The following is a 15,471-nucleotide window of genomic DNA, read 5'->3' as shown; positions in this document are numbered from 1 at the left end:
TGTAAGACCATTTAGGATAATACTTGATGGGCTAATCTTGCACCTGCCCACAGTTCCTGGGTTTTTATAAGATGGCTTGGCCCAGGGACCACTTAATGTAAATGTTGGGCCCATAGGGTCCATGTGATGGGCTTAGGGGTTTACTGAGCTTTTCAGTGAATTCGGCTGGGCCTTGTAATAAAGGCTGGGCCGAACCCATGTGGCCGGTGTGTAGATCAATGCTTGGGTCCCACGCCATACAAAGAAGCCCAACTGGGCAGCAGATTGGAAACTAGTTAAGCACTGAACACTTAATGGGCCAAAAGCCCGTTTCGAGCTGGGCTGATATGATCACCCATTTATGGGGCGAATCTGAGATTAATGTTAGTAAAAGGATTGGGCCTTTAACCTTATCCACTTTGGGAGGCCAAATTCAAATCAGCTTTGAATTTGGTAACCTTTTGATAAGATCAGGAGTAAGCTAACTTAATCTGCAGATAGGATTAAGATAATCCCCTATCCAAATACTGATTTGGATTGGGATAACTCCTAATTAGGAGGTTTCTTAATCAAGAAGAAAAGAGGAGAAACCTTAAGAGAAAAATATCAAATTTCGACCAAGGGTTTTTGAGAAAGAAAGAAAGCTTCCTGCGAATTGAGATAGGATCTCATACACACTTCAGAGAGAAGAGAAGCAATTCAGCCATCTTCGTCCCAGGATCAGGTATATTCCTCCCTTTTTCCTTTTGGTTCAGATCTGGTTCGATTATGGTTCAAGTAAGATCCTTGAATATTGTATTCTAAATTTAGGGAATATGATTCCCAGTTGGGAGAAGGTAGGAAAATTTTTGAAATTCGCCCACCCATCCGCATCCTTTTTAGCGTCCATTAGATGGATCCTACCATTTTTTCAGTGGTATCAGAGCCACAGGTTCGAATCTTGAACCAAAAGAAAATCAGATCTGAACCTGCGTAGATGGACAGAAGATGTTCTACCAAGATTTGCGCAGATTGTTTTCTTTTTTCCAAGAAATTGTTTCTTGTTAACGGCGAATTAGCGCCCGAGTCATCATATACGTGAGAGCAGCCAGGTCGTGCTACATCAATTGGCACCGTCTGTGGGATCAACGATACAAAAAGCTAAGTTCTTATTTCTTTCATAACATCACATATTGATACCTATGGCTTCATCAAACAACCAACCTTCCAATAACAACAACCAAGTCTCTGGGGGGCATGAACAACTTTCCATGATTCCAAAAGTCCCCTCAGTAAACAATCGAACAAATTAATGCACCTCTAACTCCACTAGGTGTCCGACTTGCTCTGAACTCGACCATGGTGCCATCTCATGGGAACGCGCCTCCTCTTGTGGTTGAGCCATCTACGGCTTTTGTTGGGGTCAATGCATGCCAACTTTATGACCTAGTCCAATGTGTTCGTGGAATAAGCGATCAGATGAGATCCTAGGAAGACAAGTTTTCCAGCCTAATGGAGGGGGGGCAACAATAGCCACAGTAGTAGCAAACCCGACAACAGAATCAACAAGTACTACAACTCTAGCTACAACAGCAACAGAATGCCGGGCTGAACCGAAATTCAGCCCTTGCTCGGGTTCCCAGTTAGGTTCCCACCAGGTCTCCAATCGGGTTCCTGACTAAAACAACAATCAACCTCCGGTAGAGAACGCAATGCCCAAGTAGAACCAGAATTAGCTTTCAGTAGAAAGCCGAGCTACTGCTCCCATTGGAACTGAGGCCGCTAGTTCTTCCGAAGGCTCTAAAAGGAGGCACCGAAGATGTAGTCATCGTGCCTCGAAGAAAAGTCAGTTCGCTCTGACTGTGAGTGTGATGGACCAAAAAGAGGACAGTAATGTGACCATCTAGGCTAGTGTCTTGTTAGGGCGCCCTATAACTCGCATATCACCTTTAGCCCTAGAAATACTTACGTCTCCAAGGCCAAAGAACTTTAGGGCCCCTACCCTCGAATCTTATAATGGATCAACAGATCCAATAGACCATGCAGACAACTTTCAGGCCCTAACACGGGGTCAAAGATGCAAGTATGTGCATTGCTTTTCCGACAACCCTTTAAGACATAGCTTGGTTATGGTACTCTAGATTATCTCCTGGCTCCATAAAGAGCTGGGATCAGCTCGCCAATATTTTTATCACTCACTTCACTACCAACAAAAGGCACTCCAAATCTGCGACTTGCCTACTAAATGTCGTTCAATGACCTAATGAGACACTTTGCGAGTACATCGGAAGATTCAACTTGGAGCATCTACAAATTCCCAACCTTGACCTAGCTATACAACTCATCGCGGCAACAAACGACGTCTGTCACCCTGATCTATGTTGGGTGATCGAGTTGAATCCTCCAACCTCCATGGAGAGATTCCTTGTGAAGTTGACAAATTCATCAAGGTTGAAGAGGTGCTGGGGTCCCGGTCAGAGTTGTTAGGTAAAAGAAAGTGAGCAAAAGAAGAGGCAGCAAGCAAGTCACTATGAAGGAGCAAATCGCCCAAGAGAAGTCGGTCACCACAAAGAAGGTGAAGTAAGTCACCTTAAAGGAAGAACAAGTCACCTCACTGGAGTTCTAGATCAGGTCAATGATTTGGAACCCCACCCTTGTATAATAAAACCTATGCCGCCATGAATGCAAAAAGGGGCGAGATCTTAATGCAAATAAAAATGGCAGAATATGTAAGATGATCGCCTAGGATGAAGGGCAGTCCATCAACTAGGAACCCCATAAAGACTGTCTCCACCATGACATATCTAACGACATTGAGAACTATCGAAACCTTAAAGATATGATTGAGGAACTAATCCGTCACAAGTACCTAAGACAATTTGTAAAGAAAGACTAAACAGGTCAACCTGTCGAGCAACACAGGGAGGCACCCTAAACAAGCAGAGAGCAAGAAAGAGACCAAGATCCTCGAGAACAACAACAAGAGTGGCCCATCCGGGGGGTCATCAACATGATCATCGGAGAGTCAATAGTAGCAGGTTGTACCACCTTGGTTGGAAAAACTTCATTCCGGAACTTAGAGCATGACAGTGACAATCCACCGTAGCTCCTCTGTAAAGAAGAAGTAATATTTTTCACTGAAGACGACACAGGTAGAATACATCCGCATGACGATGCTTTGGTGGTAGGGTTGACAATCAATGATTTCAAAGTAGAAAGAATTCTGCTCGGTTCGGGGAGCTCGACGCTTTGGTGGTAGGGTTGACAATCAATGATTTCAAAGTAAAAAGGATTTGCAACCAGCCGATATACCCCTGGTTGGCTTCAATGGAGAAGTAATCCGGCCCCTTGGCCGGGTGAGGGTGTCAGTTGTGGCGGGCTCACCCCCAACCTAGTTTGGTTCGATCATGATTTTCTTGTGGTCGCCATACCTTCCTTGTACAACACCATTCTGGGCCAACCTATCCTACATGCCCTTCGGGTGGTAGTATCAACCTACCATCTGGCTGTAAAATTCCCCATTGCTGGGGTACTGGAGTTATGTGACGCAATTAGCTGGAGTCTCGCAAATGTTATGTAGCAGCCCTGAAGGAAAAAGGCAAGATTGTTGTCAACATCGACCTGGAGCCGAATTTTTCTTCATCGTTCAGGTCCATGGAGATCTGGTTGTATTTGGAGTATGCAACCATGAAACTCAACAGCTCCTGAGGTCGTATCTACTAGGCGGTCTATTCGCAGGAGAGGAAAGCAATCTTTTGGGCAAGCTCTATTTAGGTCGGTATAGTCGATGTACATGTGCCACTTGCCATTGGCTTTCCCCATGAGCACTGGGTTTGCAATCCAGCTCGGGTACTATTCCTCCCTAACAAAGTCGGCTACGAGTAACTTTCCTACCTCCTCATCCACTACTTTCCATCTTTCTAGGGCGAGGTTCCTTTTCCTTTGTCAAACTGATTTGACTGAGGGGTCAACATTCAACTTATGAGTTGTTATCTTAGGGTCTATGCCGAGCATTTCTGCTACCGACCAAGCAAAAATATCTAATTTATTAAGTAAGAAGATTACAAGGTTGGAGCGCACCGGTTTGGTTAGGTGAGACCCTATTTGTACCGTCTTCTCTGATCGGTCTTTGAGACCAGCACTAGGATGGTATCTTTCATGGATCGAGCTCGAGTAAATCTTTTTCTCTAGTTCATTCTTTAATTTTCCAATTTTGTGGGAAAATATGCTTCTGGAGGCACTAATCTATCTATTGGCAGGTTTGAAGACAAAGAGGTTCAGAAGGACATGAAGCTTGTTCCATATAAGATTGTGAACAAGGATGGGAAACCTTACATACAAGTCATGATCAAGGATGGGGAAACGAAGGTCTTCAGTCCTGAGGAGATCAGTGCTATGGTTCTTGTTAAAATGAAGGAGACAGCTGAAGCATTCCTTGGAAAGAAGATCAAGGATGCAGTTGTTACCGTTCCGGGTAAGGTTCTATTCTAGCTGTGGATTCTTCCACCATTAAGAAAACACGTGTAGTTGATGCTTCTTGGAATTTGAACTCTTTTATGGTTTTATGCACTTTGCAGCATACTTCAATGATGCCCAAAGGCAGGCTACAAAGGATGCTGGTATTATTGCTGGACTCAATGTTGCAAGAATAATCAACGAACCAACCGCGGCAGCCATTGCCTATGGCTTGGACAAGAAGGGTGGAGAGAAGAACATCCTTGTGTTTGACCTTGGTGGTGGGACATTTGATGTCAGTATTTTGACAATTGACAATGGTGTCTTTGAGGTTCTCGCCACAAATGGAGACACTCACCTTGGAGGTTAGAACTCTGCTGCTTCATACCCAGTAGTAGTACTAGTAGTTTGCATTCCCCAACAGTTTTAGTATTTAAAACGTTATCTTTTCCTAATAGATGGGGGACTATATAGGAAAGATAACAGTCGACAATGTAAATTGTATCATGCACATCCATTCCAAGAAAAAAGAACGTAAATATTTTGAATAAAATTTTGATACTAAACTCATTTTTATTTTTTATGTTAATTAATTTTATTACTAAGCACCATTTATTTCATGCATATCAATATATTGTGATAATCAACTTTTTTTTTGGTTTACCATCTTCAGGTGAGGATTTTGACCAGAGAATTATGGAATATTTCATCAAATTGATCAAGAAGAAGCATAACAAAGACATCAGCAAAGACAACAGGGCTCTTGGGAAGCTGAGGAGGGAGTGTGAACGTGCCAAGAGAGCTTTGAGTAGTCAGCACCAGGTCCGAGTGGAGATTGAATCTCTCTATGAAGGCTTGGATTTCTCAGAACCCTTGACCCGAGCTCGGTTTGAAGAACTGAACAATGATCTCTTCAGAAAGACCATGGGCCCTGTGAAGAAGGCAATGGAAGATGCTGGATTGGAGAAGCACCAAATTGATGAAATTGTTCTTGTTGGTGGTAGTACCAGGATTCCTAAGGTCCAGCAGCTTCTAAAGGATTACTTCGATGGTAAGGAGCCTAATAAGGGTGTGAACCCAGATGAAGCTGTTGCCTTTGGTGCTGCCGTACAGGGAAGCATCTTGAGTGGAGAGGGTGGTGACGAGACTAAAGGTATTGTCTCTGTTCATGCTTTTCATTTGGATATTTGTCTTATTTTCATTAAATTAGTTATCAAATTTGTCACTGGTAGGATAAAGGTATGTTTCAATTCATTGCCCTTTGTCAATTATGAAATGCTTTACGGCCTCTTTGATGCAGATATTCTTCTCTTGGATGTTGCTCCTCTTACTCTTGGTATTGAAACTGTGGGTGGAGTGATGACAAAGTTAATTCCCAGGAACACTGTTATCCCAACTAAGAAATCTCAAGTTTTCACTACATATCAGGATCAACAGACCACGGTCTCTATTCAGGTAACCGAAATATTCATGGTGAAATCTTTCCATCAGCTGGGAAATATGCCTAGTAATTGACCATTATTAGTCCTTAGTCACGACCTATTCGGTTATATTGTGTTATAACTTGCATTATTTGATTTATTTTCAGGTTTTTGAAGGTGAAAGGAGTCTTACCAAGGACTGCAGAATGCTAGGGAAGTTTGATTTATCTGGCATTCCTCCTGCACCAAGGTTGGTTTATTATTCTATTTTTTTGTTCTCCCATAAGTCTCTTGTTAAGGATTTCCCTTTTTCTACAATTGCATTGCACCGACATGATTAAAGAGTCCATCTACTTGCTTGAACAGGGGTACTCCTCAGATTGAAGTTACATTTGAGGTTGATGCCAATGGTATCCTAAACGTCAAGGCTGAAGACAAGGGAACAGGCCGCTCTGAGAAGATTACCATCACCAATGACAAGGGTAGGCTGAGCCAGGAAGAGATTGAACGGATGGTCCGAGAGGCAGAGGAATTCGCGGAGGAAGACAAGAAGGTGAAGGAGAAGATTGATGCCCGTAACAGCTTGGAGACTTACATATATAACTTGAAGAACCAGATCAGCGACAAGGACAAGCTCGCTGACAAGCTGGAGTCCGAGGAGAAGGACAAGATCGAGACAGCAGTGAAGGAGGCCCTTGAGTGGCTGGATGACAATCAGAGCGCCGAGAAGGAGGATTATGATGAAAAGCTTAAAGAGGTGGAGGCTGTGTGCAACCCAATCATCGCGGCTGTCTACCAGAGAACTGGTGGAGCCCCTGGTGGTGCATCAGATGGAGGGGATGATGATGACTCACATGATGAGCTTTAAAACTGATTTTATTTTGTTTTACTTGCATAGATACTGTAGGAAACCTAGAATGAGAGGAGAGCTATTATAATTTTCGAACGGAGGGTCGGTGTACGGTGATGATAGACCGTAGAGGGGGGGAGGAAGGGAATCCTTTATTCTCCTTTGATCATTTGTAATTTTGTTCTAGGGTCCCTTTTTCACTATTGTATTTCATATCGTACGATTATGGTCCTGTTGATTAACATGAGAACCAACTCATTCCTTTGTTGTGTGGACAACTTATTCAAATTGCGTCTTTGTCTCCTGTCCTTGAATGGACTACTTGCTTTCAATCTGCCGTTTTGTTACGGTTCAGCACAGGCTTAGCCTTGCCTACGCTTGGCAGGCTTACGTTAGGGACATGCCCGTTATTTTCACCTGTAAGATTTTTGGGAGAACTGATGTCATCTTCAGGCAGACCACCAGAAGCTTAACGTACTCTTTGAGGAGGGGTGGTCGACCTCCTTGGGTGCCTAACCTTGGCACTCCTAGACCTTCATCCCCTTGCGGGGCGGCCCTGGTTAACGGCTAGCATGGCTACCAGGGTTCCTCATGGGCGCACACTTGCTCATGGGGACAGTGTTGGACCGGCACTGCGCTATCGATACTCAAGGGAGGCTTGGCATGCGGGCCTGGCTCAAGCATGTCCCTTCACTTCGCCAGCCCCTTGCCCAAGCTGAGTGAGCTACCCCGTTGCCCTTAGCGCACAGGTGTGTTCCGGCCCAAGCGGTTGCCTATTATCAGGGCACACAGGTGCCTGTCATCATCGGCATACAGGAGACCCTTCACATCGGTGCCAAGTCACCTTATCGGCGCATGGTCGCCTTCCATGATGGTTGTCCCCCTTTAGCACGTAAGCGGCGCCTCCCATGGACCGGTCTGAGCCAGGAGAGTGCCCCGGCCATTGGACTTGAGGTCATGATCCAGTGCTACTGACGTTGGTGGAGCCATCCCATCGGGCAACTCCTAGCCTCTACGCGCAGAAAGGCTTGTCCTGGCCGGCCTTGGCCAGGACGCCGCACGGGTTTCTTCCGCTGCAGAACTACCCCCGTGACAGTTGGTATCAGAGCAAGTTGGCTAATTGCAACAGCAGTTGGTTTTCAGCAGATTAGCCCAGAGCCAGTTGAAGCGGTCATTTCGACAAGCAGCATTTTGTGGGGTGCGGTCCCTAGTCACCTCCACCCAGGATCGAGCAGAATTCAAATCAGGCCTGGCAAGAGGCCATTTCATAGTTCGTGTCCCCATTCCAATGACACTAAAACAGCTTCCCTTGCGGTTGCAGACGCTTTGGTTGTTGTCCTCATGCGGTGGCAGACGCGTGAGCCTTGATAGGAATGTGGGTACACTACCTGAGCAGAATTCAGATCAGGCCTATCAAGAGGCCATTCAATGTTCGCGTTCCCATTCCAATGACCCTAAAACAGCTTCCCTTGCGGGTGCAGACGCATTGGTTGTTGTCCTCATGCGGGGGTAGACGCGTGGGCCTTGTTAGGAATGCGGTTACGCTAGCCGTTGGAGCATGGCGGCCCTACACCGGCAAAGTATCAGGTGGACATGCTCAGTTTTCAGGTGGAACACTTGCAGCAGTAGAAGCTTATCTCAAGGCGAGTGCATGTTCGGCAACTCATGGGTAAAAGTTGCCACTCTCGCGTTTGAAGCGGTCAGGTCTCCTTGAGGCAGCAGCAGTGGGGCCCCCTCGGAGTGAAGATGTAGCCCGAGTCGGCGTGGCGAAGCGTAGTTTCGAGGGCCCAGAGAGCATAAGCCATGGCTAGGTTTGAGTAACCCGCGCAGGGCGAGGTGAAGTCGGCAGGCCAGCATGGTGAAAGGGTACCCGTGTCATCGCCAACATGAGGAGTAGACCTATCAACGTGTTCGGTAGCATCACAGAAAAGTTACCATGAAGACGGTTGAGCCTTGAGGTAAGATGATACATGGGGCGGACCTCCGCGAAGCACCACACACATTTCTTCGAGGGCCCTTCTTTCACAGTCAACGGCATAGCCATTGCGCGGTTTGAGTAACCTCGACACAAGGGGTGAAGTCCAGGCAGGCCGGCATGGTGAAATGGTTCCGTCCCCATAAATGGACACCAATATAGGCAAGACCCGGGTTGGCCAAGCGAGCCCCGAACTGGCAGAAGAGTGGATGGCGCGGGACTCAAACGCCCATTCACGGAAGGAGTCATTGTCGAGGACGACAATGAATTGAGTGGGGGAGCCTGTTACGGTTCAGCACAGGCTTAGCCTTGCCTACGCTTGGTAGGCTTACGTTAGGGACATGCCCGTCATTTTCGCCTGTAAGATTTTTGGGAGAACTGATGTCATCTTCAGGCAGACCACCAGAAGCTTAACGTACTCTTTGAGGAGGGGTGGTCGACCTCCTTGGGTGCCTAACCTTGGCACTCCTAGACCTTCATCCCCTTGCGGGGCGGCCCTGGTTAACGGCTAGCATGGCTACCAGGGTTCCTCATGGGCGCACACTTGCTCATGGGGACAGTGTTGGACCGGCACTGCGCTACCGATACTCAAGGGAGGCTTGGCATGCGGGCCTGGCTCAAGCATGTCCCTTCACTTCGCCAGCCCCTTGCCCAAGCTGAGTGAGCTACCCCGTTGCCCTTAGCGCACAGGTGTGTTCCGGCCCAAGCGGTTGCCTATTATCAGGGCACACAGGTGCCTGTCATCATCGGCATACAGGAGACCCTTCACATCGGTGCCAAGTCACCTTATCGGCGCATGGTCGCCTTCCATGATGGTTGTCCCCCTTTAGCACGTAAGCGGCGCCTCCCATGGACCGGTCTGAGCCAGGAGAGTGCCCCGGCCATTGGACTTGAGGTCATGATCCAGTGCTACTGATGTTGGTGGAGCCATCCCATCGGGCAACTCCTAGCCTCTACGCGCAGAAAGGCTTGTCCTGGCCGGCCTTGGCCAGGACGCCGCACGGGTTTCTTCCGCTGCAGAACTACCCCCGTGACAGTTTCCCGTTTAACAAGGGATGGCAGATTCGGGCAGGGTTTTATTTTTATTTTAATAAATTTTAGACCCTCCCTCTCTCTCCAAACCTCCCAATCCATCCGTAGTAGGTTTGATTTATGCAAAAGCTCTTTCGACCCTATCCTCCTCTCATTTGAGGGTTGGGTGGGTGGGGCTGTAGAAACCATATCTTTGTTATTTCATGATATATAAATAAGAATACAAGAGTCAACAAAATGTGTAGGGATGGTGGGTTATCTCAGGCCCGGGTTGACTCCCTCCCCGATATTATTGTTTCTGTTCTTGGTGATTTTAATGCTTAAATCTGATTCGTTGCAGAGATATATATATATATATATATATATATATATATATATATATAATATGTAAAAAATACACAAGTTATTAATTATTCTTCATAAAACATTCAAAACATTATTAAATTCAACATAATACTTAAGTTTATGTCTTGCAACAATATTTTAATTGTAAGTATTAAAGGTATTATATTACAAGGTTAGAGTATGGATACATCCCAATACCATGCGAACGGGTGTATCAATGGGTGTGTCCTTACTTTGAACAGGTGTATCCATTTTTTAGGTTTTTTTTTTAATGGGTAAAGCCTGAAACACCTATATTTCTCATGTCAGTCACCCATTAATACGATGCGTATGGGCCGATGCGGGGCTGATATAAAATTTTGAATCTTGTTTTAGTATTTACAATGTGGTTTTGGGAAGGTTTAGTTTAGCCTAATGTTATATTTTATTCATAACTGTACGAGTTGGAAATTGCCATGCCTACTAGTTATGCTTAAACTCATCCCCAAGTTACCTACTTGACTTCTATCCATATGAGTTTGTGCATCCCACATGGATTTATAGTTGTGCCTGAATATCTTTTTCTAAGTTATTTTTTACTAATAAATATTATTAATTATATCTATGTCAATATTTTTTACAATATAAATCTATATATTTTAAAGCTGATTCAAAAAATAAAACCACTCTTTATCCAAGTGGTGGCTAAATAATTTAACCATACAAATCAAATTAATCAACCTATGAAATCATAGTTATGTAAAAGTTTTTGAAATAGAAATTAATATAGTAAATTACAAAAAAAATGTAAAAAAAAAATTAGACACATTTATGACATTTTTATTAACCAAATTAAAAAAAAAGTATAATAAACAAGAATTATTTTTATTGACAATGAAAATGAAATACATAATTTAGAACTAACCAAAAATGAAATATAAAAGTTAATAATAAATAGTTTAATTTTTGAGTTAAATGTGTTAACCTTTAATGTCATAAATAAATAATAAAATTAATAAAATATAAAAATAAAAAATAAAAAAATACATAAATTTTGCAAAAAAAAGCATTCAAACACATGTACAATATCATATATTTATTATATTAAACAAAAAGTAAGTGTGACATATCAAAATTATGTTACACACAAAAATACAAAAAAAAATAATAGAAAAAATTGAACATATTTATAATTCCATATTTATACTATTATTAAAAATATGAATAAGATTATGAAAGTTTGTTTTGATTAAAATTATGGTTTTAAAAATTGACCCAGAAACGAAACTACTTGGGCTTCTGGTTTTCGGGTCTGCGATTCAACCGTCTAATTTTAGTGGGTTAAACCAGTAAGATGTAAAATATAATGCAACTTTTTATTTTGACCGCTAAATTATGATTAAGTTAAAGTCCACTGTATATGTACATTATTATGAGAGGGGATATTGAGACTTTGAGAAGGAGGTTGTTGGTTGGAGTTGAGAAGTGAAGAAGAAGAATGAGGAGGAAGAGAAGCACCACTAGAGGTGGTTGTCACCATATTTACTGTTCGTTGTTGCAAAATTGTTTGCCCTAAGAAGAAGAAGAAGAAGAAGAAGAAGGAACTGTCGTTGCCGACTATCTCCATGTTCATCATCACCATCACTATAGCATCGTTTTCCCTTTTCTTACATCCCTATCATCTCTTTAAATCTCTCTTAAATCCCATGTCATTTGCTTCATTAGTGTATCTCAGATTTTTAATACAAGATTGGTGTTTAATCTCGTATCTCTTGCATCGAATTTTCAATTTCTTCATTGGAGTTTCATTTTTTTTTGTTTGCTATTACAATTTAAAAAGAATCACAAAAATGAGAATACTCAAAATCAAAATGGAAAAACTAAAAACCTTCATTGGAGTTTCATTTTTTTTGTTTGAAAGCAACCCAAGAACCATTAATCGGGTCAAACATTTTAACGATTATACCGTTCGGGTCTGTTGTTCTCTAGCCACTTCAATGGCTTTTTGAAAAAATAGCGGTTCAGGGCCAAAACATAACCAGTGACCTAACTGGTTCTTGGGCCAAACGGTTCAAAATACTCATTTTTGAATACTCACCACTTAGATAAAGAAGGGTTCAGGGCCAAACGAGCCAACTGTTGACCTTAAGGTTCCCAGGCCAAACGAGCCAAATGGTTCAGGGCTAAAATAGCGCTTCTTGTTCGGTTTTTAAAATAATGACTAAAATACTCATTTTTGAATTTAGTCCCTATTTAATTGTAAGGTTTAAATTGTAATTTGAACTACTACTTTGCACCTCATTCAATTTCCTCTATTTAAACCTTACACATTTTTTGATAAATGATCAAAAGAAAAATGATACACCAAAATGACAAAACACTACAAAAAGAATAGTCTAACCAAGTAGATAGGCCTGTCAATGATATTTGGAACTTAACAACTCGATCTGATTATTACGTATTTGGATGAGGTGTTTATGTAATCAGATTTGAATTTTGCAATCTACATAATAATAATAATAATAATAATAATAATGATGATGATGATGATGATGATGATGATGATAATAATAATAATAATAAACCAAAAAATAAAATATAATTTGCCGCATGCAAGCATGTGTACACTTTATCAGGCTCAAGCTCAGTTCAATTATCAAATGAACCTATATATTAGGCTTGGGTTCAGATCAAAGCTCAGTTTAGATAAAGTCGAATTGAGATTTCCACAAGCCAATTCATGAAAAGCTTGATTTGTGTCCACCCAAACCCCTACTGATGACCTAGTAAGTGACTTGGTTACACGTCTCTCCTTGAAGTGACAAATGGATGGGCTGGGTTGGGTAGGATATAAGTGAAGGCCAACCCATTCATCAACAACTAACATCTCTAATGCCTAAATGTTTTTTTTTTAGTACGTAAATGGGTTGCAACCCAATTTAACCCATCCATGTTGATCTCTTAGAGGAAAAAACTTCCGATTTCTCTTATAGTGTTACATGTCATGGTCTAATTGGTTTGATCCAAACAAAATGATGGATTTTATCAAATGGATAGATAGATGAAATAAAGGAGGGATAAGACACATAAACCAATAGGAGAAACAAATGTAGGAAAGAGAATGAAGATAGAAACATGAAACAATGGGAGATAGGAGAGAAAAGGTAGGAAAGAAACATGGGAGAGGAGGGAGAAAAGAGATAGGGGGGGAAGAGAGAGAGAGAGAAGGGTGCAAGGTTGGATCGGGTTTTAGCTTAACCAGGCTCAGCCCTAAGAATTAGGCCTAAAGCTTGAGGTCGAGGTCAAGCCCTAACTATCCAACCTGAACCTAACCCACTTAAATTTGATGCACTCAAGTTATATGACATATATTTTTGTGTGTATGTATGCATATATGCATTAAATATGGTTTATAAAAAAAAGTTATGCATATATGCATGTATGCATGCAAATATGTGTATATGCATATATACATGTATATATCGGGGGCAGGCTTGAGTTGGGATGAAATCGAGCCGAGTTCAGACTACCTAAGGGGTAGGCCCGAGCTCAATCTAAAAAATAAAAAAAGCCTTAACTTTTGGGCCCACCTCAACCCATTGATTGAAAATCCAAGCCAAACTCATGTAAAATTGCAGTCTGGATCAGATTAGGCTCGAGTTGGGCCTGCCCAAGTTGCACCCCTATAGAAAATCTATACTACTATAGAAAGCGAGAATAGCTCCTCATGGCTAATGAACTTTTTATCGACTAAAATATCCCTCTACCCAAAATTGGACCCTCTCTATTAAGATGGCAAAAATTGTAATTTGAATACTATCATTCTATTCATTTTCTTCCCTCTCATTAAGTTTCATATTTAAAGTATTAGGTATTAATTCTCATTTTTCTAAGCAAATCCTATATTTAAGGTATCTTTGTTTCTCAATATTATATTTGATTGATTAAAACAGTGAACAATAATTTTAAAAGTATAAAAACTTGTTTTTAAAATTAACATGAAAATGAAACCATTTTTACCATGTGGTGGGTAAGTAGTTCAATCTTTTGGGTCAAATAGAGGTAATTCATGATGCCTTAATTAAATAATAAAATTTTTAAATAAATAAAAACATGAAAAGTGATGAAATTTTATATAAATTTATGGACACATATCTAATATTATATATTCATCATAAGTATCACAAAAGAGGAGTAGTTTTACTAAAGATGGAAATCAAATACAAAAACTCAAAAAATGAATCATTTCCCATTTGAGTGGTGGGTCAATGTTTCATTTAGTTCAAAACCTATGATGTTATAGTCAAATAAGCAATTATAAAACTAAAAACATACAAAGAATTATTGAAAAAAATATAAGAAATAGGAATGACATAGACACATCTATGGGATTATATATTAATCATATTAAACAAATACAAGTGTGATAAAACAATAATTATTTTTTTTAATGAGGTAAATGAAGCCAAGATTTAAAACTATATAAAAAAATGAAACCATTTTCCTATTTATGTAGCATATCAATAGTCCAATCTTTTTGACCAAATGAACTATCCCATGATGTCATAATTAAATAAAAAACATTTAAAAAGATAAAGACACAAATAAATATGACAAGTACATAATTATAGAAATTTTGAACACATCTTTAGTATTATGTGTTCATCATATTAAACAAAAAATAAGTGTGAAAAATAAGATACCTTCTCAATTTTTACTAATAGTGAGAATGGAATACAAATTTAAAATTGAGATAAAAGCAAAATGATGTTTTCCATGTGGTGGGTAATCTACATGGCCTCACTTGATTGCAGTATAATTTCATTCACTAATGCAAAGGCATGGGAGTGTAAATGATGTCAGTGCAGGTTCCATTTTTTTTTCTCGTTTCATATTTTGCCTTGTTTTATTTGTTTTTATCGAAGATGAAATAATAAAACCTGAAATTAAATCTAAAGGTTCCAATTGGGAAGACTGTAAATTCCAGTTCAGTGCATATTTGCATTTTGGCTCAATTTTACTAGTGTTTGGTAAGACTACATTTATCCTGAAAATGACAATAAACTCAATTTTAACATTGAAGACATATTGTGCATTCAAAATGTGAGCAAAATTTGTATTCAAAAAGATATATTTCATTCATGGGATTCATGTCACAACTAATGCCGTGTTTGGGAATACATATTTGAAAAATAGGGGTAATATAAATATTTTCAAAATGATATAGCAGGCCAAGATACACTATAAAGGAAAACAAACACTTAAAAATAAGCTGAAATTTTGGGCTTATTAAATAAATACTTATTTCGGGCTTATTTCCCAAATGCCAAATAAGTATTTATTGGTGTAGACGGTGTGGTCCTCGCCTAAAATATGTGCTTATATGAATAATCACTCTTAAACTTGGCATAAAATTCATTCGACAGGATTACAAAATTATCTTTACAAAACAAAAC

General features: G+C 40.8%; 1 protein-coding gene across 1 annotated transcript; it reads left to right on the top strand.

The window, feature by feature from the left end:
• Positions 1-4,164: 4,164 nt before the first annotated feature.
• Positions 4,165-6,972, top strand: LOC148791655 (luminal-binding protein 5-like; the record flags this gene model as incomplete). The annotated part of the gene is made up of 6 exons (XM_088888277.1): positions 4,165-4,432; positions 4,536-4,778; positions 5,087-5,566; positions 5,714-5,868; positions 6,002-6,084; positions 6,201-6,972. Coding segments are annotated over 6 exons (1,731 nt in total), but the record flags the coding sequence as incomplete, so codon positions are not given.
• Positions 6,973-15,471: the final 8,499 nt, after the last annotated feature.

The sequence above is a fragment of the Nelumbo nucifera genome, chromosome 5, assembly GCF_055504915.1.
Source record: "Nelumbo nucifera cultivar China Antique chromosome 5, China Antique-T2T, whole genome shotgun sequence".
NCBI classification, from domain to species: domain Eukaryota; kingdom Viridiplantae; phylum Streptophyta; class Magnoliopsida; order Proteales; family Nelumbonaceae; genus Nelumbo; species Nelumbo nucifera.
Note: the sequence above shows the minus strand (reverse complement) of the source record. Positions and strands in the feature narration are given on the sequence as shown.